Genomic DNA, 27,379 nt, shown 5'->3' with positions numbered 1-27,379 from the left:
TCAGCATAGAGCCTGGAAGCCAGGTACTGGCACCAACTCCTGGCATGGATGCCAAGCACAGGGTGCCAGACACGGGGGTGGGCAGGGTGGGGGGGCCACCAGGCCACACACAAACACAGACCTTCATACACACAGGCAGGGAAATGCACTCACATTCATTTATTTTATACCCAGGGGAATCCTGGAAGCAGGTTAAGGATCTCCTAGAGGTTGCCCTCGCTGACTCCACAGGTGTCCCCAATGGCCTGCCTCTTGGAGTCCCTGGGGTTGAAGGGTGGGCTGGAGTTAATGGGAGGCCTAGATGCTTCCACGGACCCCCCTTTCCCTTCACAGCACACACACCCACACACATACGCTTGTGTGGCAGGAGCGGGTGGGGTTGGTGCAACCCCAGAGCTGGAAAGTGGAAGGAAGAGGAAAGGCAGGTCAAAGACGCCCGAGAACCCAGGCGGTCATCCTGCTCCCCACAGCCTCATTTGGTGGCTGCAGGCAGCTTAGGTGTAAGCACGTGTCAGGACGTGTGTGCTAGGGACCTGCAGCTGTGCAAGGCGTGGGAGTATAGTGCATGTGCCGGCGTTGGCGGCGGCTGCTGGGTGAGGGCTGGTTGGTTCCCCGCGGCCACGGCGGTGCTGTCAGCATGGGGAGCTTGGATGGAGGCTGTGCGTGTCCTCAGATGTCCCAAGCAAGTGTGAGCTGGATGTGCTCACCTAGGAAAGGCGGTTCAGCAGCTCAGGGCGCGTGTGTCGGGGCGCAGGGGTGAGCGGATGCAGGGCACCAGGGTTAGAGGCCGGCGGTAGGCGGCTGCTCCTCCAGCAGTAACTTTGCGACTTGGTTCCGGCTTCTTCGAAAGCGGATCTGGCCGCGTGAGCGGGGCAGAGGGCGGGGGAGTAGAGGTGGGGGGCACCTGTCGGGCAGAGGTGCAGGGTGAGAAGTAAAGGAAAGCCTCGCCCTTTCCCCGCCTCCGCTCCGCCCTCTCCCCGCCCCCGGGCTCCTTATAAGCTCGGCCCGAGGGTGAACAGAGAAAGCGAGTATCCCTCCTGCCCCTGGCTGGTCCTCTGCTGCGACCCCGTGCCCCTCGTCTCGGCCCCGAGTTCCAGTCCCTGCTCTCTGGCCCGCCCCCTGCCCCACCCCGGCCCAGCCCGTCCCAGCCGCCATGGAGAGCTGGCCTTGGCCGTCGGGCGGCGCCTGGCTGCTCGTGGCCGCCCGTGCCCTGCTGCAGCTGCTGCGCGCAGACCTGCGTCTGGGCCGTCCGCTGCTGGCTGCGCTGGCGTTGCTGGCCGCGCTCGACTGGCTGTGCCAGCGCCTGCTGCCCCCGCTGGCCGCACTTGCCGTGCTGGCCGCCACCGGCTGGATCGTGTTGTCCCGCCTGGCGCGCTCGCCGCGCCTGCCGGTGGCGACTCGCGCGGTGCTCATCACCGGTGAGTGCGCAGGGCGCGGAGCAGCGAGACTCCAGGTTCGAGGGCGGGACCGGACACCTAGAGGGCTCCCCGTGGGGATACCAAGGCAAGGCGGGACCTCTAGCGCAGGAGTGGAAGAGTCCCCCTCCCCTGGGTGCAGGAAGTGAGCCAAGTGGGAAGCGCAGGGCACCTCCCCAAGTCCGGGTTAACTACCTGAGTCTTCAAGGGTGTTAGAGGAAAATGAGGTAGGGAGTGGGCGGGTGCGCAGGGGAAACCGGTGGCTGAGAAAGTAGGAGCCTCCTGGGGTTTATGCTATGCCCCTCTCCAAGAGAGCAGTCTTTGGACAGGGAATACTGCTCTGAGGGACTTTAAAGGATGATCACTCCTTGAAGTCTTCCTAACATCCCCACGTGGGAGGTCCCTTCTCCTCTTCCCTGGGATGGGAGGAAGAGGCTTCGATGGAGAGTTGGGACTCCCTCCCCCTAATTGGCTGGGCTCCTTGGAGTCCAGAAAAGCTTGAAATCATCATGAGGGACAGCTGGACATTAAGCTGCCTCTCAGATCCCACCACCAACCGTTGAACTGCTGAAGTAGCTGTCCAGAGTCTGCACCTAGGACCATCCCTCTTGGTCCTCTGTGCCGAGGTCTTAGAGAGTTGAGCTCAGGTACCTCTGCCTGCCTGACTGAGCTCCCTTTGTCTGGAGCAAGGAATAAATCTGTCAGCAGAAGGAGGGAAGGGGGAGCTGAGGCCCAGCCAGAAGTGGGGAAAGGGAGAAAGATTAGGGGGCACTGGCTCCACTGTATTGGGAAGGGGCAGTATAGTCTCTCCTCTAACCCCCATGCCTTTGGACAGGTGCTTTGGGCTCTGCCCTTTCACTGGGCCTGGGCTGGGGGCACCAGACTGGCTGCTCAGAAATCTCAGTCCAGTAGACTGAGGCCCTGCATGATCAGATGGAGCTGGGAGAACTTCCCAGAGGAGGTCATCCTTGAGCTGGGCCTCAGAGGATGAGCAGAGACAGGCGGAGTGTGGAAGATGTTTTAGATCAGATGAAAGATGTGGGACAAAGGCTTGAAGCAAGAATGAGGTTGGCCTGGGTAGGGGGCAGTCAGTAACCAATCTGGCTTCTGGGATGTGGTGGGATGTGAGGTTGTTTCCTTGGAAGGGGCCTTGAATGCTAGGCAAGTAGCCAGAATGTGCTAAGGCAGGGTGAGGGTGGCATCAAGGTTTGGGCTTTGGGAAAGATGGCAGAGACAGAGCAGGGCTCAGGCTGGATGGGAGAGACCTAAGTTCAGGGTGCAGTGAGAAGCTTCAAGGGACCCCAGTTTTAGGAGTCTGAGAAAGGAAAGATGACAGACCTCCTGGTATGAAGCAGGGACTAGGTTGTGAGCTCTGCTCCCAGGGACAGGGCATCTCCTTCCCTGCCTTCTAATTAATGAGCTGCCTCAACAGGAACCAGGCCATCTGTAGATACTAGTGATCCAGGGCAGTCTTTCCTGAAATCTCACCTCAGGCCTTTGTGTTGCTGCTGTTACATCTCCTAGCCTTGAGCCTGAGAGTGAAGTGAGAGGAGGGATGCCTTCTGTGACTTGGGCTTCCTCCAGCTGTGGTTGCAAAGCCCCACAGGAGGAGAAAACTGCCCAGCCCACTTTATCTAAGCTTCAGGGGTAGGTCTCCAAGCTTCCCAATGCCCCAAAACTCGGGTTTCCTCTCTCACCACTTGACTGCAAGACAAGTAGGTAATCAGGCCCTGCCTCACCTGCTAGGAACACTGTCTTAAGCCTGCCAGAGCTACCCCCACCCCTCCCTGAGAATGCCCCTGAGAACCACTGGCCAAGGCTACTCCTGGAGCTCAGCCCTGGGGTCAGGGTTTGGGTTGAGTGGCTGGGTAACTTGTGCACACATCTGTGTACTGCTGAGCGGCAGGGGTCTCATGAGAGGGACCCATTGTTGTTCATGGCTCACTGCAGGTAGGTTAGAGGTGTATACAGGTGTCTGAGTTTGCAGGTGAGCAAGAGGGTGTGCAAGGTGTGGGTTGACTGTATTGGAACTGCAGAGCTAAGGTTGTGGGAGGCATCAGTTTCCCTGTGAAGAGCCTGTCTGCTCTGGGAGGGAGCTTAGGCAAAGGACACACACACACGTGCTCATTTCCCTGCCCCTGACCAGACTTGCCCAGGAAGGACTCCTCAGTTGGGTCTGACTGGTGAGTCCCCAGTCACACAAAGCCAAGCTTGCAGCTCGCTGCCCCCACCCAGTTTTGTTCTCTGCCTTAGCAGAGGGGGACAGGGCTGAGATGGGGGAAACTGGTTGTGCAGAATCACTTTGCAGCTTCTGCTCAGCAGGATCACCACAGAGGCAGGCTCCAGAGAGCCTCCTCCCTCACTGGTCCTCCCCCTCCCTTAGTTGGCCTACCATGAAGTCAGCATCAGAATGGGAACAATCTAGGAAGCAGGGGCTTATCAGACTCCTACTTGGGCTTTGCCTGGTGGTTCATCTCTCTATATATCTAAGACAGGAAGTTATACATCCCAGAGTGGTAACTGACCTTAGGTCACATTTGATGGGTGTAGGAAAGGATTCTAACACAGGTCTGTTCTCGTCTTCATCCATCATGTCCCTGTCCTAGGGGCAAATGGTGTGGGGCTCAGAGACTGCCCCAGTGTTGCCACTGATTGGAATTCCAAGGGTTGTGGTCAGGGGTGAGGTGGGGATGGGCCTCCAGCTTGCCTAGAGCCTGGAACAATAGTAGAGGGTGTTGAGGCTGGAAAGGAGGGTCAGGCTCAGATTGTACAGGGCCTGGATGTTTGGAGCAGAGACTTCAGCTTCATCCTAAAGGCTGTGGGGAGCCTTGGAGAGGTTTTCACTAGCAGAGTGATATTGTCATTTTTGGAAGGATCCCTCTGGCTGCTTAGGTAGAGAATGGATTCCAGGGGGCAAGATGGGACAGAACTATAAAAGAGGCAGCTTCAGTGTCCAGGTAAGAGGAAGCAGCCTGGGCAAGGGCAGTGAGAAAAGAAGGGAGGCTGTGTAGTAATACTGCATGTGAGCTGAGGCCTGATATCAAGCAGGCAGAAGGACATCAGGGCTGGGACTGGGTCTCAAGCTGATATATGACACAGTCCTGACCTTACTCTGTGCTGGCTGAGTGACTTTGGGGAGCAACTTAGCACTACTAGGTCTCAGCTTCCTCAGCTGTAGTGGGGATCGTTAGCCAGGTTTGGTGGGGTAGCTACGAGGAGTCAGGAGATGACAATTGTGAAAGTGTTGGTATTAAGGTGCTCAGCCAAAGGGACAAAGCCTGCCCGAGATGGGCCTAGGAAAGAAGGGATGGCTGCTGACTGCTAATGGGGTTGGGTGTCAGAGGCCTGGATCCCATCCAGACCATTGTGACCACTGGGGCTGGACTAAGCCACAGTGGGAGTTCACTTGCTGTCCTTCCCTGGCCAGGTTGTGACTCTGGTTTTGGCAAGGCGACGGCCAAGAAGCTAGACGCCATGGGCTTCACAGTGCTGGCCACCGTGCTGAAGTTGGATAGCCCTGGTGCCCTAGAGCTGCAAGCCTGCTGTTCCCCTCGTCTAAAGCTGCTGCAGATGGACCTGACCAAGCCAGCGGACATTAGCCGCACACTGGAGTTCACCAAGACCCACACTGCTAGCACAGGTCAGGAGGCTCAGCTCCACCAGGAAAGGGTGTGGCTCGGTGGGTGTGAGAAAGTCAGTCAGGGTTTGAAGGTTTGCTGCTGGGCTGATCCACAGCTTCCCTCCTGGCTTCATGCCCTCAGGTCTGTGGGGCCTGGTCAACAATGCGGGCCAGAACATCCTTGTGGCCGATGCGGAGCTGTCTCCAGTGGCCACATTCCGCAACAGCATGGAGGTGAACTTCTTCGGTGCGCTTGAGCTGACCAAGGGCCTCTTGCCTCTGCTACGCCGTTCGAGAGGTCGCATCGTGACTGTGAGCAGCCCAGCAGGTGAGTGCCCTCCCACACTGGAGCAGGAAAGGTGCCCCAGCAGGGTGGGGAGAGATGCTGAAGACCCTGGCCCAGGCTGAGCTGCCCCACTCCCAATCCATCCCTAGGAGACATGCCATTTCCATGCTTGGCTACCTATGGAACCTCCAAAGCGGCCCTGGCATTACTCATGGACACATTCAGCTGTGAACTTCTGCCCTGGGGGATCAAAGTCAGCATCATCCAGCCTGCCTGCTTCAAGACAGGTGAGGTTTGGGGATTTTGGGGTGGGGCCTGGGTGGGGTTGTGGGGGAGAGGGGGAAAGCGGGGATGAGCATGGTCCTACCTGGAGTGAGGTTGGGTCTGAGGAATGGGCGTAGCTTTGGCTAGGGACAGGTCTCAGGTTATGGGTTAGATACCTGGGTCTGGCTTTGGCTTCCCTAACTGATCCCACTCTGGCCTTACCACTCCTTCCCCAGAGTCAGTGCAAAATGTGGACCAGTGGGAAGAGCGCAAGCGGCAACTGCTGGCCAACCTGCCCCGAGAGCTGCTGCAGGCCTACGGTGAGGACTATGTTGAGCACTTGAGTGGGCAGTTCCTGCATAGTCTGAGCCAGGCACTGCCAGACCTCAGCCCGGTCGTAGATGCCATCACCGATGCACTGCTGGCGGTTCAGCCACACCACCGCTATTACCCAGGCCATGGCCTGGGAATCATGTACTTCATCCACTACTACCTGCCTGAGGGCCTGCGGCGCCGTTTCCTGCAGTCCTTCTTCATCAGTCCCTCTGTGCCAAGAGCACTGCAGCCTGGCCAGCCCAGCCTTACCTCTGCCCAGGATGTAGCTCACGGCCCAGACCCAAACCCCAGCCCTTCCCCCACTGCCCAATGAGCAGTGTGTGCTCATAGCTGCTCCAGCAAAGGAGGTCCCATCTGCCCTTAGTCCTCCCCTGGGCATTCTGACCCCCAGGTCTATCCTAGATCCTGACCTAAGAGACCGAAGTCCCACCCACTGCTGATGTCACAGGGCAGGCCTGGTGAGGTGAGGCCTCCCAGTGAACCTCTGGGCCTCTTCTGCTTCATGAGCCCAAACAGACCCTCCTGGGCACAAGGCTCCACTACACAGCTTGGAGAACCCAGCTGGATGGGGAGTTCTGTGCAAGACTTAACTGTAGCCTTTGACAGGATCCTGCAGACAGTGCTCTGCAAACTAAGGAGTAATTGGGTAGGTTGGGGACTCCCTCAGGATTATTTCTCGGCACCAGTGCCTCATGCCATGATTCAAAGGGTGAATCCTAACTGTTTCTTGACTGGCTCAAGAATTAGGGCCCTGACCACCCACCCAAGCCCCCAAAGCCACAGGGAGGCTGCAAACCCTACTTGCCTGATCGCCACTTTTGGAATAAAGACAAATTTTTATTTCTCCTAGAATGGGGAGATGCTATGTTTGGAGGAGGTGACTGCCTACGTAACATGCTGTGGCTGTGTGACAGCCTGGAAACTGCCTGGGGAACCACTGAGCACAGAGGCTGAAGCTCTGGACAGATTCCAGTTTACACTTAACCCCTTCAGCTACTTTGGGCCGATCATGTATCCATGGTTTGGGTTTCCTCATAGTGAAATGGGGACAATAACCCTGGCCAAGGGAGTTGTGGAGCTCAGTGAAGCAAACAGGGAGGCCTGGGGGCTCTCCAGGGTCAGGACCCAGCTACACAGGCCTGTCAGAGCCTCCAGCAGAGGAAGAGGCTATCCTCGCCTGACTTCCCCCACCCTGCGGAATCTGGCCACACGGGGAGAGGGCCAGCCTGGAGCTGCCAACTGAGGAAGGGAGGTAGAAGGCTTAGATGGGGATGGGCTCAGCAAGAGTGGGGCCTGAGCATAGCTGGGGATCTGGGAAGACTAGGACCCAAAGGAGACAGAAGACAGCTGGGCTTAGAGAGGGCAGTTTTTATTGTCCCTGAGGGGCAGCGCTACTTCCCCTACACCCCAAGGACACACACACTCTATCCTGCCCCTGGGCCATGGCTCTAGGGGGACCCACTGAGGGGAGAGGAAGCTCACACTGCCCCCAGGGGTTCTCAGGTTAGGGAAGGACACAAAAGTGACCACATGCTTCTCAGACATGTCAGTGGCTGTAAACATAGGGCTGAGGGGGCCTCCTTGCTCTGGAGGTGAGGGACTTGGTCCATCCTTGGTAGGGGGAACAGGTGCCCAGCCCCTTTTCAGGCCCAAGAGCAGTCTCAGAGAGGGTCAGGGAAGCCAGGAAGCCGCCAGGACAGTGTGCTACCCCCCAGGCAGGTAGGTGAGCCATGAGCTTTGTCACAGCACACACAGACACACACATGTGGGGAGCCATGGGCCAGGGTGCTAGAATATGGGGATGTAGTTGTCAATCTTGGCGCGGTGGCGCTGGGCGATGCACTCGGCAATCCATACAATGTTGCGACACTCCTGCTCCTTGAGCTTCACAAAGGCATAGAAAACACCAAAGTGGAACTGGTTCAGGAAGGCCAACTTGTTCAGTTTCACCTGCGGACAGAGGCAGGAGTGGTGTGTAGGTGGCCGTGACCAAAGTCAGGCCTAAGCCACCAACCCCTCCCTATATCAGGCAGGCCTGGCACTCACCTCGTGCTCAAAGAATCGGTCCTCCAGGGTCTTGTCTCCGGGGTTGCTGCCTGCGCCCTCGAAGAGCAGCTTGTACTCCTGGCCCAGGGGAGTCGGGGGAAGCATGAGTACGAGGGTGCTGTTAGGTATGGGGTGAGGATGTTGATGCCAACATGCCTGCCCACCTCCTACAGCCAGGGCACTCACCGGGTAGTAGTCGGCCACGTTCTTGACCTGCTCGTAGTCGTCAGCCCGAGCCAGCTGGGCCAGGCCCTCAGGGTAGAGCCGTCCGCAGTGCGGAAAGAGCTTGGCACGGTCCTCCTTGGACAGCTCTGTGCCGAAGGAGTTGATGGTGATGATGAAGGCGCGGCGATCTGCTTCAAACTGTGGGGCCAGTGCACAGGCAAGGAGAGAGGGACAGGGAGGGATGCAGTAGCCAGTCAGTTGGCAGGGCTTCTCCCAGGTCAGGGCTATAGGGGACTAGCAGGCGGAAGGGTGAACAGACACTCACCTCCAGGATGGGGCACATAGCGTCAGCTGTGGTCCCTCCCAGTAGGGTGCAGAACTTGTAGAAGGACTCCAGGTAGGCCTGTGCAGAGCATTGGACTTGCTCAGTCTGGGTAGGGAGGCTTGGGGGGGCTTGTCAGGCATCCTCCACACAGTTCCCTCCTTCCCTCCCTGGCCCCTTTCATGGTGAATCCAAACATTACACCCATGGATTGACCAGGGCAGCACCCATGTCAAAGCCCTGAACATCCACAGATTTCCAACTGTTAATCAGCCAAGCAGCAGTGGCCTGCTGCCTCCCTTGACCCAGCAGTGACAGAGCAATTTCTGGTCAATTGTCTGCTTAATGGTATGGTGTCCCTCACACCCTCATCCCACAGAGGACTAGGCTCAGAGAAGGATTCTGTCTTCCCCCTGCTGCTCTGCCTGCCTTTCCCCCAAATTTCTCTTCAGCCTCAGAAAACCATGTGATAATGGGCTAGTGAGGAATGTGATAATGGGCCAGAGAGTTCAAGGAGATGGCCTGGACTGGGTGCCCTGGCCCCTCTCAGTAGCCCACCTTAAAGAGCACCTCCTCTTTCTCCCATCCCCCAGGTAGTTCCCAGGCATCACACAGCAGGAACCAAACTGTCAGCACAGTTCCCGCTGAGGGATGGTTATTGCCCGCACGGACGTCAGCCCTGCAGTGCGATGGCTAGACACGCGGACTGCTGGCAGGAACAAGCACTTCCTGCCCAGGCAAATTGGATCTGCCGGGCATGAGGAGAAGCCAGGTCAGCCCAGGCCTCAGTTTCCTCCCAGGACTCACTCCTGAAACCAGCTGGGCCAGTCTTCTGTCCCAGAACCTCTCCATGTCAAGGAAGTGGTGACAGGCTCATGGCCCCGGGGGAGTTGCTTTTACTCAGACCATCCTGGGTACCACAAGCCATGGGGACTCTAGCTCCACAGGCTGGAGACTATTCTTCTGAGCTGGGAGTGAGAGCTAGGAGACAGGGAAAGCTTTCTATGCCAAGGTCTGCCCTCCAACGTGCAGAGAACTTTCCATCCACCACTCGTTGATGTGAGCCACTGGTTCTACTGCCCTAAGAGCAGAGGTGAGATGGGGCCTGGGAGTCCATGAGCCCAGGCCAAGCCTAGGCAGCAGCACTGGGCAAGCTGGGCCCAGGGGAAGACCTGAGGTAACCACTGGGGTTGCAAGAAACAAAAGTCTAGGACAGGTCAGAGAGTAAGAAGCCTGGAAGGGGAGAGTAGACCACAGCTCAGTGGATCCTAGGAGTCAGAGGGCTTGGGTGGCAGAAACAGCTGCCGATACTCCCTTGGCTTGGTGGTACTGTTTAGTCCTCTGGGACTGTCCCCAGCCACCTCCTTACCTGTGGCCAGTCAAGCTGGCTGTGTCCAAGTCTCCAGGTCTGCCCCAGTGGGGCCTGCAGTTCCTATCTGTTGGGGAAGCCACCAGCCTTCACTGAGTTGGACTGATTCCTGGAGAGGCTGACCCCAGGGTGGTGGAGGCTAGTGGAATAGGCCTGGACTCTCTTCTGGAGGCTAGGGCAGCTGAAGAAACTGGATGGCAAGACCCCAAAGGCCCAGGAACCAAGGTCACCTTCCCACCCCCACCCTGTCCCCTGGAGTCTGTCAGCCCATGGCTGCTGCACCAGCTGCCTACAGTTCCCACCCACCAGTGGGGGTCCACCTAATCTCCCATCTGTGGCCACTGGGCTGGGACATCGCCTGACAGGCGGTCCTGGCATGGTGCCTGCAGCATTAAATCGGTGTTTACAAGCTGGTGCCCAAGCAGCCCTCGCCAGTGACTCCAGTTAGAACCAGTCAGGCCCGGTGAGGGTGTGGGTAAGGCTGGGGGACAGCCACACCCCTCACCCTGCCTCAGGGCAGGGAAACCGGCAACGGGCCAGCTGGGTGGGCAGGAGCACTAGCAGGGGAGAGGCAAAGAGAGAGACCGAGCATGAGCACTAGCACACGCGTGCTGGCTCTCACTGCTTCACCCCCCTGCCCCCCTTGCCTCTTTGTCCCCATCTCCCTCTTTCTCTCCCTATTAGTGGGTAGATAAGGGCACTTGCTTTGCTCACAGCCAGGTGTGATGCCCAGTGCTGCCAGTGTCTAGCAAGTGACTTCAGGTGACCCACACTACTTCTCTGAGCCCTCAGTTTCCTCACTTTACAAGTGGGGATAGTGATGCCCACCTAGCTCCCAGGGCAGTCCTGAGGAGTAGAGAACTCCATAATTTTCCTACCTCTAGTCTTGTCCCTTCTAGTCTATCCTCGACATTCTGATACTGTGCCCTGTTGGAAACCTTCCTTGGCTGACCCTGCCCATAGAATAAAATTCAAACTTCTGGCCTGGCATTCAAACCCTGGGTGACTTGATCCTGTGCCTGACTTCTTTTCCCAGACCTGTCCCCTGCTATCTATCTGGTACTTCCACAGCAAACTGCCTGCCACTTGGCCTGTGTTCCACACTTGCTTCTGTATGTGCTGTCCCCTGCCTACACTACTACAACCTCCAGGTAGGCCCTTCACCTGCCACCAGACCCTCCCTGCACTCTGGCCCAGACCCCTGCAGGGAGACTAGAGGGCCTAGGCTCAGGTTGCCGCTATATTGGCCACCTAGCTCCAACCAGGGCAGGAGAGGAGTCTCACTGTAAAGATTCAAGAGACAGATATTCCCAGGGTTAGGTCAGCAGGGCTGCTGTGTTGGCCAGCGCTATCTTCAGGCCCCCTTTAGTGCCTGCCCACTTCTAACCCATCAGAGGTCCTCACCACAGCCAGAGCCCAGTCTGCTCCAAATGTTCCTCAATGGTCCCTGGCTAGCCCCCTTTCTTGGCGTCCAGTCCTGCTTCTAAATTCTTCAGGCAGGGGCAGTACTGACCCTGGAATCCCAAGCCCACTCTATTTCCAGGGGCCACTAGCTTGTGCCACAGCCTGGTGGGAAGCAGAAGGTGGGTGGGGTCGAAGATGGTGGGACGTGACACTGGCTGTAGACCGAGAACCCGGGAGGCACACAGGGACCTGATAATGTCTGGCTGTGCCCTTCCCCCTACCATGCTCAGGTGCCTGTCCTTGCTGGCGACAGTCCAGGTGGGGTGAGCCTGAGAGCTACAGCCTAGGTGGTGGCCCATAACCCTCCTGGATGCAGGGGGAGTGGCCATTCAGGAGCCAGCTCTGACAGACCAAGCTGTGGAACACCAGCCACTCTTGCTGATCTTATCCGGGCCCGAGGGATGGAGAACCTGTTCCATGCAGTCTTGCGCCAGTCACAGGAGCCAGAAAGTGAGTGGATAAGCCCCGAGGATAGGAGCCTGGTACAGCTGCATCCTGTCCCAGCACCCCACAGAAATCACCAGCCCACCACGCCCACGGCCCTACCCACTTCCTTCACGCCCGCTGGGTTGGGGGGACTACCTTGTAGAGAGTGTTGCGGATGATCTCGATGTTCATCTCATCAAGGTCCTGTTCTGAGATGCAGTCCTGGAAAAAAGCCGCTAGGGAGGAAAGACCAGGCTGTGACAAGTGGGCGAGTGGACTTAGCCTAGGCAACAATCCTGCTGTTGTTCAACCACCGCTGCAGGGCACAGAGGATCCCTGCTACAAGGCCCATCTGATTGGGTACTGGCGGGCCCCCAACCCAGCCTGGACTATTGCCTTAGAAGTGGCAGAAGCAATACTCCGGGCCATGTGCACTGACCTGAGCTTCTCTTGCTTTCTCGCTCCTAAAATTGATTTATAAAAGAGGCGGCCAGCCACAACATGATCTAATCACCTCTGGGGCAGACCCAAGCTCAGACCATGCCAAAGAAAGGCTTGCATAAGCGGCTGTGACATCCTCCCTTCTCGAGGGACAGCTGTGGATTCGGGGCCTGACGCCCACTTCTCTGCATCTCCCAGGAGGGCCTGGGGCCCACATCTGAAAAACTATCCTTCTCTTAGGACAAGGAATGAGTATGAAAGTTGGGTGAGCATGGACCAGTGACCCCTGGTGTCACTGCAGGGCTGGAATTAGAGACCAGAGCAGGATAGATGCCCCTGATCCCAAGGGGGCCCATGGACTCACTGGTCTGTTTCTTCTTTAACGATGGCAAAACTGAAGATGCCACAAACAGCCCAGAATTAGCTCAGAGTTATTGTGCGAGTTTATGGCAGGTAAGGCCAGCAGGTAGGGCTCAGGCCTCTTAGTGCAGGACCAAGTGCAGCTTATGGCACAGTAGCTCAACCCTGGCGACTTCCTGGAGGTGGTGCCTGGGGACTAGGACTCTGGCCATGAGGGCATTAGCTGGTAACTGCCTTACTGGCTTCTCCCCAGCCTCCTTCCAAGGCAAGTAGGAGCCAGTGCTGCCTAGGCGGAACCATGCAGGAAGCTCCCAGTTTCCCTTCCTTCCTTGGCCTCTGACATAAAGTCTGCATCCTGCCGGACACTGCCTGACTTGGCCCCTGGGACCTGCTCAGTGGAGGCAAGTGAAACTGTTTGCTTCTCCTTTGCCTCATGGGCAGCCAACCACTCCAGTCCAGCTTAGGCCCACGGTCTGCTAGAGCTCCCAAGACTCCAAGGGACATAGGCCCCTCTTTCTACTATCCGTGAGCTCAGCCCTGCTCTGCATTCTGAGAAATCAACCAGTTTCACAAAGTTAGATGATCCGAGTCAGCCTGCTTGGCCCAGCAAAAGCAATATGAAGGGAGCAGAAGGCAGGGTAAAGAGGAGAGAATGGGAGGTGAAGTGGAAGGAAAGAGAAAGGTAAACAGCAGTGGACAGGCCTCGCTTTCTAGCTCAGGGCCACCTGCCAGGGGTCTGCAAACCCCACAGAGAGGCTCTGATACTGATGCCACTGCACATGCCTCCTCCCTCCTCCACCGCGGCAGCTCACCCAGGGGCGTGTCCACCAGAATGGCATTGTAGAGCTCAGCGGGTGTCTGTGCGATGTTCACGGCCTCCATCTGCTCAAAGCTGCCTAGTGGGTGGCACTTGGGCACAAGCTCGGAGATAGAGCGCTGGTGCAGCGTGCCCGTGATGAGTAGGATTACGTTGTCAATCATGTAGCTGTAACTGCGGGAGGCAACAACAGCAGGGCAACCCTTGAGTGGAGCTGTGGGAGTCCTGGCATAGTACCACGCCCCTGCCCCAAACCCGCACAGGCCACCAACCCCTCAATGGTGAGCTATGCCTCAGGGACCTCTCCCTGCCCAAGTGTGCCAGTCCTCTGGCATCAGGAGCACAGGACAGACATGGCACCTCCCTAGTGGTCAAGGTGGGGCAGAATTCATGCCCCACAAGTGATCAGGAAAAAGGGAGTAAATACCCCCACAGCTGTGCACAGTGGCAGGACACAGGCAGCAGAGGCACACAGAGGTACGGCGCCCAGGCTAGCCTGGGGGATGAGAGGACTAGGAGATGAAGGTGTGTTCTGGGTAGAGGGAATAGTGTGTGCAAAGACCTGGAGGCATCTGCTGAATGGCAGACGCATTCGAGGGAACTGAGCATGGTCTGGGTTGGCAGAGAGAAGGGAACCGGGGCAGTGCTGCCAGCAGACTGGAGCCTGGAGGCAGGTCCTGTGGGCCCGACTGAGGGTCCTGACTTCTTTTTGAGCATGAGAGGTCCACAAGCAAGGTATAAGCAAGGAGTACCACAGCCCAGTTAGGGTCACGCTGGCTGCTGGGTGGGGACAGAGAGGGAGGGGGAGACGGAAAGAAGAGGAGTGGGGTGAGAAGAAGCTGCTCTAGGGAAGGCCAGAGAGGACCCAATGAGAAGGCCCCTCTGGAGTAAGGACACAGGTCAGGCTGAGATGAGTAGGTAGACAGCTGCCCTGCGTAGCCCACACCAAAAACAGGGCACTGCCTCCACCTTTAGGGCCTGAGGCCCAGGCCAGACATCCACCCAGGAATTCTGGAAGGGATCCTGGGCTCAGAGGTCCCCTCTGGCACAAGAGGCCAGCTCTGCATGGTGCATGGGCAGCAGGGGGGGCTGTGGAGCTGGGAAGGGCTGGGGCTGCCCAGTTCACACTTGACAAGGGGCAAGCCCTACCTCCATCCATTAAGACAATGCCTCAAAGGAGCTGGGGTTGAGTTCTGTGTAGTCACCTGTGTGGAGATGGGGTGAAAAGGGAGAGAGGGCCCCAGGCCACAGTCATGCTACAGTAGCCATAGTGTTCCACCAGCATGTCACCAGTGATGAAATCCGGGTATAAGGCAGCTGGATGAGGCCCGGGGAAAAGAGCTTCAAGACCCGAGCGAGACACCCATTGAAGGGTATGAGTTGGGCTGGAGGCTGCTCCCTGAACTGGGCACTGAGCACGGCCCTGCCATAGCTTCTGGGTGGGCCACAGCTAGGCCCCTGTCCTGTGACAGTACCTTGAGCACCTAGTGCTGAGGCTGTACAAGGTGGGAAATGGCCCCCAATACCAAGGGAAGAAAGGAAAGGAGGTGGTGGCCGAGGCCTCAACTTAGAGGGCTGGTGATTGGGGGAGCTCCCACAGGGCCCGCTAGGAAGACAGCAAGAGGAAGAAGCCACAGCTCCTGTCCTGGCCTGACCCCTACACTCCCACCCCCACCCTCGTCCCCACTGCTTGCTGCATACTCCCTAAGTTCCCACCCAGCCCAGCACCCTGCTATAACCTCTGCTCTCCTGGGTTTGGGCCCAGGCAGCTGCCCTCTCTCCACCTCCAATCTGGCTCAGTCAACTACAGGATGTGTGCTGAGAAGGGACAAGCCCGCCTTCTCAAACTGAGGACTTCAGGCAGGGCCCATTTGCAGCCGCAAGCCAAGGGGCCCAAATGGCCAGCATTTCACCCCCGAACTGACAGAGCTGGCAGAGCAGAGGGACCTCAGAGAGAGTCCGCCAGAGCTTGTGCCTTGGTATCCAACACCAGCCTGCACTGTCTCTACCCTGGGTAGCACATCCCTCTTGACCATGACTCCTCCAGAATCTTATGTACCCCAGGACCCGCTATATGCCACCTCTCATAACACTCCACTCGTACCCCATCAGCCCCACTCCAGCACTGAGACAGCCACAAAGACTTGACTCCTGAACCTGAAGGGATACTCTTTTATATTCTCACAAGACTTTGGATGGTAAGGGGGACGGGAGGAGAACACTGTATCTATTACAACTGTACTATCAAACTGATCACAACCACCTGCATCACCAGCCCCACTGTCAGAGGATTCAAGGCACAGAGCGTGCAGGCCCTAGGCCCTGCAACACCATAAAGCAGAGGAGTACTGTGTCCCCTTGGCCAGTGTCCACGCACCTCCACCCACATCCAGGTCCCCATGCCCTGACTCAACACTCCTCATCCAGCCTTGTCTTCTCAGAGGGATCCCCACAAGTCCATTTCCTTTTTCTAAACCTCATCACTCCTTGCACCACAGGGTATTTGCTTATGTTGGGGGGGGGGGGGTTGGGGTCAGGGCCCAAGGGAGGTGCCTAGGCCCTCCTCAGAGTCCCAACCGGCCTCAGAGGAGAGCCCTGTGGGACGACTCCACTGTCTGGCTTTGCTGCTGTCCCTCCAATGATGTGGAACAGGCCAGCTATGATTCACTTTTTAGCCCTGACAGCAGATGTGGGGGCTGATGGTAGCACCCCCTTGGCTGTCCCCAGACTCTCCTGCTAGAAGTCCTGGCTGAGCACCAAGGGAAATGCTAAGCCAAGTAAAGCTCCCTAGCCCCTTGCGAGGCCTCCTTCTAACCCAGGCTAGGCCAGCCTTGGATGATCCCGTGCCAGGCTCAGCACCTCCCTCCCCCTGGGTCAACTACAAGGTTGCTACGGTTGCAGCCCCTATTTTTCTCTCCTGCCCAATGAGAGCTAGAATCTCCTTTCCTGGGATGAAAGGAGGCAGAGCATGGCAGAGATGATGCTGGCCCAGCTATCTGCTTTTCTCCCAAGGCAAAGGCCTGCAGCAGGCAGGGAAATCCTCATTCTCCTTGCCTGGCTTCAGCAGCTGCCTCCCTGCCCCCAGAAAGCCACTCCACCAGTCCTCCCCTCATTTGGCCTTAATAGGAGAGAATGAGGTTCCAGCTGGTCAGCATCTCCCTCCAGAGGAAGACAGCTGGGGAGTGGACAGGCGTCTGCCCGCCAGGACAAAGAGGCCCTCGTTGGGTGGGAGTGGGGCAGTCTGTATTCCTCTGCCCAGAGGCCCACACTCACTCTGTGCCTTCAAGACTCAGCTTGGGCCCACAAAAGTCTCGGGTCAGAGTTTAGAAAGCCACTTCCTCCAAGAAGTCTTCAGAGCCCCTAGCCAAGCCCCATCCCTCTGCTGTGCCCTTTGGCGCCACCTGCTGGAGCATCATGGCTTGCTTCCATGTTCTCACCTTGGCCCTGAGGGCCGGGCCTGACGCTGGTTAGGAGGCCATGAAGACTAGGTACCCCTGCCAGTCTGCCCATCTACAGCCCCCAGCAGGAGCTGCTAGTAACTGTACCTGTGCTCAATCATATCAGAGTCCTGCAGAGCCATGCCTGGATGGAAAGTAAACAGAGATATCAAGCTATGGCTTAGGCTCATGACCTGTCAAGCTTCAGTTTTCCCTCTGCAGTCAGGATGACTGAAATACAGCCCATAGCAGAGCTAGTGAGGCCCGGACCTTCTCCTCATTAAAATCCTGCCCCTCTCCAGAGGTCCAGTTGGGTCTTCCCATGTGACCTGAACCTTTTGGGCCTCAAAGATTTCTTGTGTGAGCTCCTTCAGGCTCAGGGGAACAGTGTCAGTGCTGGCTTTCCCAGGAGTCAGGTCTAGCCCAGGACCCAGAAACTACAGCAGGCCTGGAGACCCAGCCTAGAAAGACCCTGCCATCAACCCAGAAATAGTGGTTGTGGACTACAAGAGCTAGAGGGTCAGGATAGGGAGGCCTAAGGATACCAGATGCCCTCTGTGACCCAGCAGGGCCCAAGGTTTGAGCAATGTGACCTGCGGAGTGTGGTAGGCGTGCTGACAAGTCCAATGGACACTTGAGGCCATGGTCCTGGGACAAAGCTTCTTTCCAGCTGCCCACTCCAGGCTGGCGGCACTGAGGCTCCTGGCACAGGAGAATATGAGACCTCACCTCCCCCAGATGGTGCAGGTCACGACGCCCAAGTTCTACAGGGCTGCAGGCAGGTGCTGCACACATGGACATGGCTCCCACTGGGGAAGCTCACTCATCTAAGGACAAAGGCCTTTGGAGCCCACCTGGGAATCCCCAGAGACCACACTTAGTTCTCCCAGCTTCCCTTCTGGGGCCTACTCTCCTGTGGGAAGCCATCATGGGATGGCCCAGATCAAGGTCCCCTGCAACGCCAAAAAACTCTAATAAGAGGCTCTATCCACATCACACAGCAAGTGAATGGCTGGGCCTGGAAGGAGCCTTCAGTACAGTGATATATTACATGTTATTACCATGATATTGAGCTGAATCATCTCAAAACCACAGGACTGATGACAGTCTACTTCTGGGGGACCTCTCTTACTCAGGGCCTGTCTGCCCCACACAAGGACGCTACCTCCACTCTGGCCACCCACTCCCTGAGTGGCCCCTCTAACTCCATCTGACCCTGGAGTCCTCTGGCTCCTGTGACCCCTGGCTCCATTTATGGCACCTGCCCACAGGCCTCCCCAGGAGCTACCTGCACCGGCACTGGCACCCACCCTATCGCATCCATACATCTCCCTCCCTTCTGGCACTAAGCCTGGCCCAGAGCTGACACTGGTCATGTGTGTACGTTGGCTGAAGGCTGGCTGGGATCTACAAAACCACTGGACACTGTCTCTCACCATGAAACGGCAGGGGAGGCCTTGACCAGCTTCTGCTTGTACAACTTCAGTGACGAGGATCTCACTGCCTCCTGCAGAAGACTGTTCCAGCCATCCTGGGGCAGCTCTGAAGGCAACTAAGAGACTCTGAGGGCTGGAGTTAAGGTAACCTCTGCAGTGGTCCCAGCCTCCACCCCAGCTGGGCTGGCTTTGTCTGTGGGCAGCAATGGCGTTCTTCCCTCAAGTCCCACACCGGGATGGGGTATCTAGCTGACACTTCCACCACCTGGGGGATGGCACTCTCCTCACTGGTAACATTCCTCTGGATATCACTAGGGTATCATTCTCCTTCCCATTGGGTCACAGAACAGGGTCTCCATGTTCCAGCTGCTTAGGACACATATGGTTCCCTCAACCTAGGGCTGCCCTCTCCCAACTCTTCCTTCAGACGGCCCTCCCCTCAGTCAAATAGGGAAGCCAGTCGTGAGGCCCCAGCCTGGGGAGGTCCCCTGGACAGTCCCCTATGGAAGACTTCACCCCTTTCTTCAACACTCCTTACTCCTAGGATGACCCAGCGTGGAGGAGGTAGAAGAGGTGAAGAAAGAGGAGGAAGAGGAGGAGGAGCCACCAGGGAGGCAGGAGTTAAATCAGAGAGACATCATGAGGGAGTAGAAGGACCACGAACTCACCTCTCCTTGCAACTACAACAAAACCATAACCGATTTCTGAACAGCCACCGAGAAAAAAGACGAGTCTAGCAAAAAGGATCTGCTTCAACTGGAAACAATGAAACAGAACCACAACAGGAAGGTAGGAGGGGTGAGCTCACGATATAGTCGGGCCCCATACCCTCTGGGTGGGCAACCCACAAGCTGAAGAACAATTAAGTCATAGAGGAGCTCCCACAGGAATGAGAGTTCTGAGCTCCACGTCAGACTCCCAGGACCAGGGTTCCAGCAGTGGGAGGAGGAGACCCCAGGACATCTGGTTTTGAAGGCCAGTGGGGCTTCAGGAGCCCCAGAGGCCTGGGAGAGACAGAGACTTAACTCTCTCAGGAGACACGCACAGGATCACAAGTGCACCAGGTCCAGCGGCAGAGACAGTGATTGCATAGGAAACTGGGCCAGACCAGCCTGCTGGTTTTAGAAGTTCTCCTGGGAGTTAGGAGACTGCTGCAGTTTACCCAGGGGTCATAGAAGCTGGTGACAGACATTTTGGGAGTGTTCATCTGCATGAGCTTCCCTGGAGGATGACATCTTGATTGGATTAATAACACCAAGACCCAGCCCCACCCAACAGCCTGTAGGCTTAAGGGCTGGGAACCCTCAGGCCAGAGAGACACTGTGAGAGGAAGGAGACTGCTGGAAGGAGGTAACAGGGGTGTGGCTCCTAATTAAGCCTGGAGACCTTGGCCACATGAAGGTCAGTGGTGACCTTGGCCAGGGCCCTGTGGTAGAGTGATGGGATGGCTGGAAGCTGACTGGAGGCTTGAAGGACAGAGGAGTTGAGAGAACAGAGAGTGAATGTAAAAGTTTAAGCCACACCAGATGCGTTTTTAATGGTGTGAGAGATCTGAGCTTGTTTAGATCTGGAAGGGAAGGAGCTGCACAGACAGGAGTGCAGATATGTGGCCACTCAGGGTCCAGGGAGTGGGGTGAGGGGACTCAGGATATTGGCAGAAGGTCCCAAGAGAAGAGGAGGGTGACTGCCATTGAACGAGGTTGGGGGGGTACAGATGCAGTGCTGGGAGGCAGACTGGCTTCTACAGTCTCTGTGGAGGAAAATGTGGGCCATCTACCTTGAGAGCAGACTGAGGGCAGGAGACAGATGATGTTTAAGATGCGGAGGCGGTCTTCCCACCCTCGGTGGGGAGCTCTACGGTGCTAAGTAGGGAGAACAAGTGGCCCGCCCGGTAGGGACAAGCCAAAGCCAGCTGAACTGGTGAGCGTGCATGCCTGGCAGCAGAGAATATCCACCCAACACTGGCTTCCCCGGCTTTACTCCCAGCAGTGGAGGTGGGGGAGGGCGCCTCCAGGCTGGAGGTTGCTGGGCTTCCTCCAGGGCTGGGGAGCTGCCAGCTGGGCGGGACCATGAGATGGGCGGCCAAGAGAGCTGCGGATGTTGGCAGACAGTGCTTGAGTGATGGACCAGGGAACCTCAGCTGGGGAGGGAGGAGAATGAAGACAGAAGGGGCGGCAGAGGAGGAAGCAAGGTCCAGAGTCCTGCTGAGTCCGGAACCCATGTCCCACAAGGGACTGAGAGTGGGCTGGGAGGCCTGAGGCTGTGGGTAGAGAGGGGGTGCCTGACTCAGCGATTTCAGGGGTGGAACAGTTCCAGGTGATGACATGGTCTTGGGCAGCCATCGATGGGGGTGGCTGAGGCAGAGAGCAGAGGAGCAGGTCACTGGAGATGACAAGGTCATGGAACGAGCAGCCACAGGCTTAGACAGGCTGACACGTGGCTGCTGCGCACTTTCTGAGAGAGAGCAGGAGTGAGGGGATGGGTAGACTGTGAGCTACAATCACCCGTGAATGGAAGGGGCGGGGAAGTGAAAGCCGGCCACAGAATAGCACTTGGCTGCTTTAAGCATGCTTGGTGCTTGCCGCCAACCTCCAGCAAAGAGCTGGCAGCTGTGCGGCCTCAGTCACGCTCAGAGCCCTCTCCAGTTTCATGGCCTGGCAGGCTAAGACCAAGTCGCTGAGGGCACCAAGACAGGCCAGGGGCTGGCTGCACAGGCAGGTGGCCAAGCGGGCAGCAGGAGGGATGACATCTGCCCTCCAGTCACTGGCATAGGGCTGGCCTCCTCTGTCCAGCCTAGCTGGCAAGGCCAGAACATTCACCAGGAAGCTGAAGGAGCCTTGTGCAAACAAGGTCAAGGCCGGGCTCTGGCAATAAACGGACTGCTTCCTGGTATGTCCTTCAGCTCTGGCCTTGGGGTAAGGGACACACAGGCCCAGGCTAGGGGTTGGCTGACAGACAGGTGCTACAGTGTGACCCCCCCCAGTCCAGCAGCAAGAGACATACCGCATCTGTGGCCTCTGCCCCAGCAAGACCATGTTGTTATGCTTTGACCGGGGCCAGGGCAGTGTGATTATAGATCCAGCCAGGACAGCAGGGAGGCCCTTGGGAAGGAGGCCTGTGGCCAGGAGAGAGCCTGCTTCCTAGCCTGAGTCCTTCGGGTGTCCCAGCCTGTGGCCCCCGTCCAAATTCTGGTTGCAGCCCCTACCTGAGCAAGTGGATCTCAAGTAAATGGCTGCTCCTGGCTGGGGTGGGAAGCAGGCCAGGCAGCAGGCAACCAGCTCTATCCCTGTAAGAATAAGTAGGGCAGGTGTGCCAGACCCCAAGGAGGAAGGTGGGGGTGCTGCCAGCAGGGAGTGGTCAAAGCTAGACAATACCCAGTAGAGGACCCAGAAACACTTCCCCACGACACACTCTCACACTCCAACAACTCAGAGCATGCTTGTGTAAGCCAGTCATGGTCACGCCTCTGTCCACTACCTCTGCGGGCCAGCCACCTTGGCAACAGCCAGCTCTTTGTCTACCAGGCCCTGGCTCATGGCTCCTGGGCCATGATGGCAGAAGGGGCCTCTCTACATCCCTATTTCCATAGGCACACCTGGGAAGCAGAGATTGCCTCATCCAAGTGCCCGCCTCAGCCTCCAGGTCCCAGGGTTCTTTCCCCTGCTCAGCTTTTCCAGAAGGTTAGTGGAGGCAGGGCTGCACCCAAGGGTTAGACAGTGAGAAAGCTGGGAAGATTAGGGTCAAAAGTATGGGGGCCTGGCCCAGAACTGGGAAAGGCAGCCAGGTGTTCAGCACCCTCCTTGCCCCACTTCTCCCTGAGACCCAGGGGCCATGGTCAGAGATGACAGATAGGCCTCAGCCCAGACAGCGCCAAAGGGCCTGAGTGGTCCATCCCAAGAACTTAGCTCTTCAGAGCTCTGCCCATCCACTGACCCCATCATGGGAGGTAGGGGCCTGGTGAGTGTTCAGTGTGAGTGCTTTAGCGAGAACAAGGGAAAGGGCTCCTGTCATCCCTGGTCTCCCCACCCCAATCTCTGTAACACCAGAGGTGCAAGGAAAGGGGCTTCATCCAATAAATGCTGGAGAGGGTGCAGAGAAAAGGGACCCCTCCCACACTGCTGGTGGGAATGTAAATTGGTGCGGCCACTATGGAGAACAGCATGGAGGTTCCTTAAAACACTAAAAACAGAGTTACCATATGATCCAGCATTCCCCCTCCTGGACATATATCCAGAAAAGATTAAAACTCTAATTCAAAAAGACACATGAACCTCAATTTTTACAGCAGCACTATTTACAACAGTCAAGACATGGAAGCAACCTAAATGTCCATTTATCCAGATGAATAGATAAAGAAGACATAGTCTATACACACAATGGAATACTACTCAGCCATAAAAAATAATGAAATGACGCCACTCACAGCAATGTGGATGGACCTAGAGATTATCATATAACTAAAGTAAGTCAGCCAGAGAAAGACAAATATATGAAATCACTTACATGAGGAATCTAAAAAATTATACAAATGAACTTATTTTCAAAACAGAAACAGACTCACAGACATAGAAAACAAGCTGATGGTTACTAAAAGGGAAAGGTTGTGTGGAGGAATAAACTGGGATTTTGCAATGAACAGATACAAACTACTGTATATAAAATAGATAAACAACAACAACAACAACAAAGGGGGCTTCATCCAACACTACAGTGTGGGACACTCCTGCCTGCTCATCAGATTCCCTGCTGGGCTGATGACCCCACTTTATGGGTGGTGGCCTAGAGGCCCAGGGTTGTTGAATGACCAGCCCATCCACACAACCTAGGAGAACCCTGAAGGCAGGGTAGCTGTCCTGCCCACCAGGAGGAAAAGGCATCAGAGGGCGCTCACGTAATGAAGTCCAGGAAGCTGGCGAGTGGCTCATAGGCATGGTTCCTCATGTGCCGGAACTCCACCACCATCTTCTCCTTGAGCCGGTCATCAATGACGGACACTGTCAGCGGTGATGCCTCATTAGCCAGGAAGTTGCCATAGTCAGTGCTCTGCAGGTGCAGCTTCAGGTCTGAAACCCAAGGGTGGGAGTGAGAGCCAGTAGTGCTGAGCCTCTTCCCCAGGACCCTGAGTCCCCATCTGCCCCTGTTCCCCTGCAATTGTGTCCTGCTGCTACCCTGATCTGTCCCCACCGCAACCTCTCTGTTGGCTCAGAGCCCACTCCAGGGAAGTCAGGCCAAGGCCCTGGAGATGCCCCAGACCCCTGGGCCATGAGCCAGGACACTGGGCCCCAGAGTCCAAATACAAGTAGAACCATTGTTCCCCCAAATGAGACAAGAACGTCTGGGAAACTCCAACCCAAGATGTCATTCACAACCCACAGCCTTTGAGGCTCTTCTGCATGGTGGGCTCCAGGATGGCCCTAACTTAGAGCAGAATAAGACATGCTGCCTACCCTCAGGAGCCTCAGGGTTAGAGAAGCAAGCCATCGTACTCCCAGGCAGAAACATGCATATGAAATGAAGGAGCTGTCCTGAGCCACTGGAGTAAAGTGGAGATGGCACCAAGATAAGACTGAAAGGATGAAAGGCAGGCCAGGCCAGGCAAAGGGCAGGGACAGGAAAGTACAAAGGAAACAGCTGGCATGACTTGACGAGTGGCCTAGAGAGTAACTGAGTGGTGTGAAAGCTGGGAAGAAAGACTGGCTTTTCTCTAGATTGACTGAAAGCAGGCAAACCAATCCCACAGGCTCTCCTGAGCTCTTAAGAGCAGGCATGAGGAAAAAGGGAGGAGAGGGCAGAGCAGAAGGGCCCTGGGGAGGCAGGACAGGTGAGCCTCAGGGGGATCGTGGCAACAACCTAACAGTCTCTCAGCTTTTGCCCACCCACCCCAGTCTATTCTCCACCCAGCAGCTAGAGTGGTCTTAAAACACCAGGCAGACCCCATCACTCATCTGCACATCCCCCTCAAGGCCTTTCCCTGTCCCCTTGTCTGGAGAGTGATGAGCTCTCTTCAAATGTTCCTCTTTAGAGGCCTCTCCTGCAGCCCCACCCCTCTGTCCCTTCACTTGTGCCACTCTTCTTTGTAACACATCCCACGTGGCACATTGTCATATAAACCACAATAGCAGGGACTCTGGGTCACTGCAGTACCCTAGAGCTTAGAACAGAGTATGTTCTGGTGCATTTTATCTAACTGTGTAATGAATGAAAGACTGGGGAGAGTTGTGAAGATAGCAGGAGGGTTTACACCTGGATTTTCAAATGGGGGACACTGTGGTAGTGATGGCAGTGCCAAGAACAGTGGCTGAGGAGGGCTCTGCATGTGCAAGTGCATGCGTGTGTGTATTAAGGCTCAACAACGGAAGCTAGCTTCTGCTGATTGAGGACCGCATGCTTTCTGTCTCCTGGGAAGGCTGCTCAGAGAATGACAGGAAGGATCACATGTGTGAACATTTCCACAAGCACCTGTCCCCCTACTTGGTTAAGGCATCCCTGAGCGTCTGTGGTCCATGCTATCCTGGGCTGAAAGGAAAGGTGGTCCATGCTATCCTGGTCAGAAAGGAAAGGTAAGTGGTGCACATCATTCTCTACAGACTTAGGGGATCCCTGTGATGACCCTTCTCCTGTACCTCATCAGGAGAAGAATGCTCCCAGCTTGACGTCAGCTGTGCCAAAGAAGAGATGGACGAATGTATGGGAAGGAGGGGTGTGCACACCACTGGGGTGGATACTTTCCATCTGGATCTCTTGGTGGCACCCAGGTGGCAGGTAGCATTGTGGCTCCTGGGCACTTAGAGTAGATTTTAACCTCGTGAGGCCTCCAGAAGGCCGTCATCATTTGCTGCTTTTACCATCACTCTACCATTCACACCTTTTTCCCCATGGCCACTCAAAAGAGGGACAGAATAAAAGGTGGGGAAGGGAGAAGCCACCAGCCCCCTGCTCTGCCCCATAGAACCAGCTGTCTTTTTGCCCAGGAGGTGTGCGCACACCTATGTCCTTGCCCCAGGCTATCTGCCATGAGCCCCTGCCCTGGGCTCTGTTCCTCCCCGTCCTCACTAGTCCAGCCAAGGACCACCTATGCCAGGAATAAGACATAGATGAGAGAAGGTGCCTTTGCTCAGTAATACTCAAGTTGTTGCAATATTTGATTATGCATTTGGTTGTTACAGAAAAATCTGTAATTGTAATTGAAGGGTTTCCCTGTAACAGCATACGCCTGTATTTCTACCTCTAGTAATGGGTTTTCTGTGCTAGATTTTAATATCTTTGACTCTGGATAAGTGCACAAGTTAAAAGAAAACAACAACATGGTTTACGTGCACAAAACTGATCAGTTTTGAGAGATCCTCAATGCCCTTGAAGTGATTTTTGTGGGTATGAAACAAATGGTGAGAATATGAATTGTTCCCTCTTATTTTCACACTGAAATTAAGTCTACTTAATTTATCAAGTCATATTCATGCCTGGATTTTAATATACTTTTATCTATCAATAAACATTGTGAAACTTGAAAAAGCAAGCAGGCAGGGAGTTCTGGCCTGGGCACAGCAGGTGCTCCAAGCGCCACTAGGGGAAGCCGCAGGGTGGACAGCCACTGAAAGCCCAGGTGGGGATGTGGTATTCTGGGTTAGACAGTCTGGCGCAATAGCTGTCAGCCCAAACCTGTCTGTTTATCCATCCAGCCACCACAGCTGGAAAAGAGCCCTTCTTAGGCGGTGAGACTCCTTCCTCTCCAGGTCATAGCCTGGGCCTGGAAGCCAGGCCAGATGCATAGAGCAAAACCCAGTGCTCCTGGAGGGCCCCTCATGCCAGTGGCCCCACTATTCTCTAGGACAGTGAGTTCTGGCCCTGGACTGCAGTCCAGCCTCCTGATTCCTACCTTCCAAAGCAGCCAGGGACCAGGCCCCCACAGGCACCCTTGCACATGCTGCTGGGAGGCTTCCCCAAGTGCCATGCCGTCACCTCCACTCTAGCCGCATAAGCTCTCCAGCAGTGGGGAACTTCTCTGTCCCAGCCTTGTCTTTGCTCCATGTGGTTTTCTCCCTGGGAAGGCTCGCTCCATGACTCCCTCACTGCCAAGCACCCTCCCCCCTCTTCAGCCCCCACCAACTCCATCTTACCTGGCACTGGTCAGGTGGAAGTCAGCACCCCCAAAAGGGGAGAACCAAGACCCACTCTAGCTAGAAACAGATGGGGCTCTGCTGAGTACCCAGCCCTATGCCAGGAGCAAACTGTGTGCTGGACCTCCCAGCCATTCCCATTTCACAGATTCAGAAAAGAGAAATCAGAGGGCATTAAACGTGTCCAAGAGTCCCACAGTGAAGCACAGAGGGGCCAGGATATGGATCAGGCCTCATGGATTCTCTCCATCCTCAACTCTGGTCTCCACTCCTCCCCAGTCCTTTACATTTTTGACCACGTTCTCCCACAACTCTCGGCCCAGGACGAGCCTTTCAGATATAGACCCCGCTGCCCATGCAGACTTAAGTCCCAGAAGAGCTGGTAGGTGGCAGAGCAGTGAGAGGGGCCAGAGCAGGCCCCCTCCATGACCTTGGAGGCAGCCTGGACACTTACTGCCCACCTGACAGAGGCCCTAGGCTGTCATGACTCGTGGGCAAGCCCCTTTGGCATTACTTGCGGCGTCAGCCATTCCTAGAGAAGCTCATGCATGTGAATGAGAGGGGCAAAGCTGAGGGGTGGGCTCTCCATTGCACGCCCCCCACTCCTGGGGCTTAGCATGGGCCTTAAAGCAAACATCCCTGTGCCTTGGCCGCTGAGTTTTGCTGAGACTGCATTTGGGGACTTGGCTGCTGGAATGCAGACGGCCGGGTGGTTTCTGCTGGCGTTTGTCGGATCAGAGCAAACCCGGGAGACTCTACTGAGAATCCCGCCCAAGGCCTGAGGAGTCTTCCTTACCAGAAAACTCATTTTTAAAAGCCCCCCAGTGACGATGTCAAAGGGCCACTGCAGACCACTTTCCCTGGCCACCCCCCACTTCTCTCTCTGATCCAGGGAGCGGGGACAGCCCACCAGCCAAGAAGGCGACTTGGAAGCAACCAGACTAGCCAATCGCTCAGCTCAGACCACACAGGGCTTCTGAACCAGCTCTGACCCTGTTCGAGAAACCTGGCACCCAGGCCCAGCGGCTAGCCACCCCAAGCACTTTACACAGTCCTCAG

At 56.2% G+C, this 27,379-nt stretch overlaps 2 protein-coding genes across 2 annotated transcripts in view; one reads left to right on the top strand and one right to left on the bottom strand.

The window, feature by feature from the left end:
• The first annotated feature begins 1,030 nt into the window (after positions 1–1,030).
• Positions 1,031–6,772, top strand: HSD11B2 (hydroxysteroid 11-beta dehydrogenase 2). The gene is made up of 5 exons (XM_010979339.3): positions 1,031–1,418; positions 4,843–5,055; positions 5,177–5,362; positions 5,470–5,607; positions 5,821–6,772. Exons 1-5 carry the CDS (start codon positions 1,154–1,156, stop codon positions 6,231–6,233), a joined length of 1,215 nt encoding a protein of 404 aa, XP_010977641.2. The 5' UTR covers positions 1,031–1,153; the 3' UTR covers positions 6,234–6,772.
• Positions 6,773–7,273: 501 nt separating this feature from the next.
• The window catches only part of ATP6V0D1 (ATPase H+ transporting V0 subunit d1), a 38,782-nt gene continuing 18,676 nt past the window's right edge, over positions 7,274–27,379 (bottom strand). Inside the window, exons 2-8 of the mRNA XM_010979289.3 lie at positions 23,095–23,266; positions 13,326–13,504; positions 11,869–11,948; positions 8,457–8,534; positions 8,153–8,329; positions 7,967–8,044; positions 7,274–7,870 (exon numbers count right to left, since the gene is read on the bottom strand). Coding sequence (XP_010977591.2) covers positions 7,709–7,870; positions 7,967–8,044; positions 8,153–8,329; positions 8,457–8,534; positions 11,869–11,948; positions 13,326–13,504; positions 23,095–23,266 — 926 coding nt within the window. The 3' untranslated portion in view covers positions 7,274–7,708. The remainder of the gene's footprint in view (positions 7,871–7,966; positions 8,045–8,152; positions 8,330–8,456; positions 8,535–11,868; positions 11,949–13,325; positions 13,505–23,094; positions 23,267–27,379) is intronic.

This window comes from Camelus dromedarius, chromosome 9 (assembly GCF_036321535.1).
Source record: "Camelus dromedarius isolate mCamDro1 chromosome 9, mCamDro1.pat, whole genome shotgun sequence".
Classification (NCBI taxonomy): domain Eukaryota; kingdom Metazoa; phylum Chordata; class Mammalia; order Artiodactyla; family Camelidae; genus Camelus; species Camelus dromedarius.
This window is presented reverse-complemented; position numbering and strand designations above follow the sequence as displayed.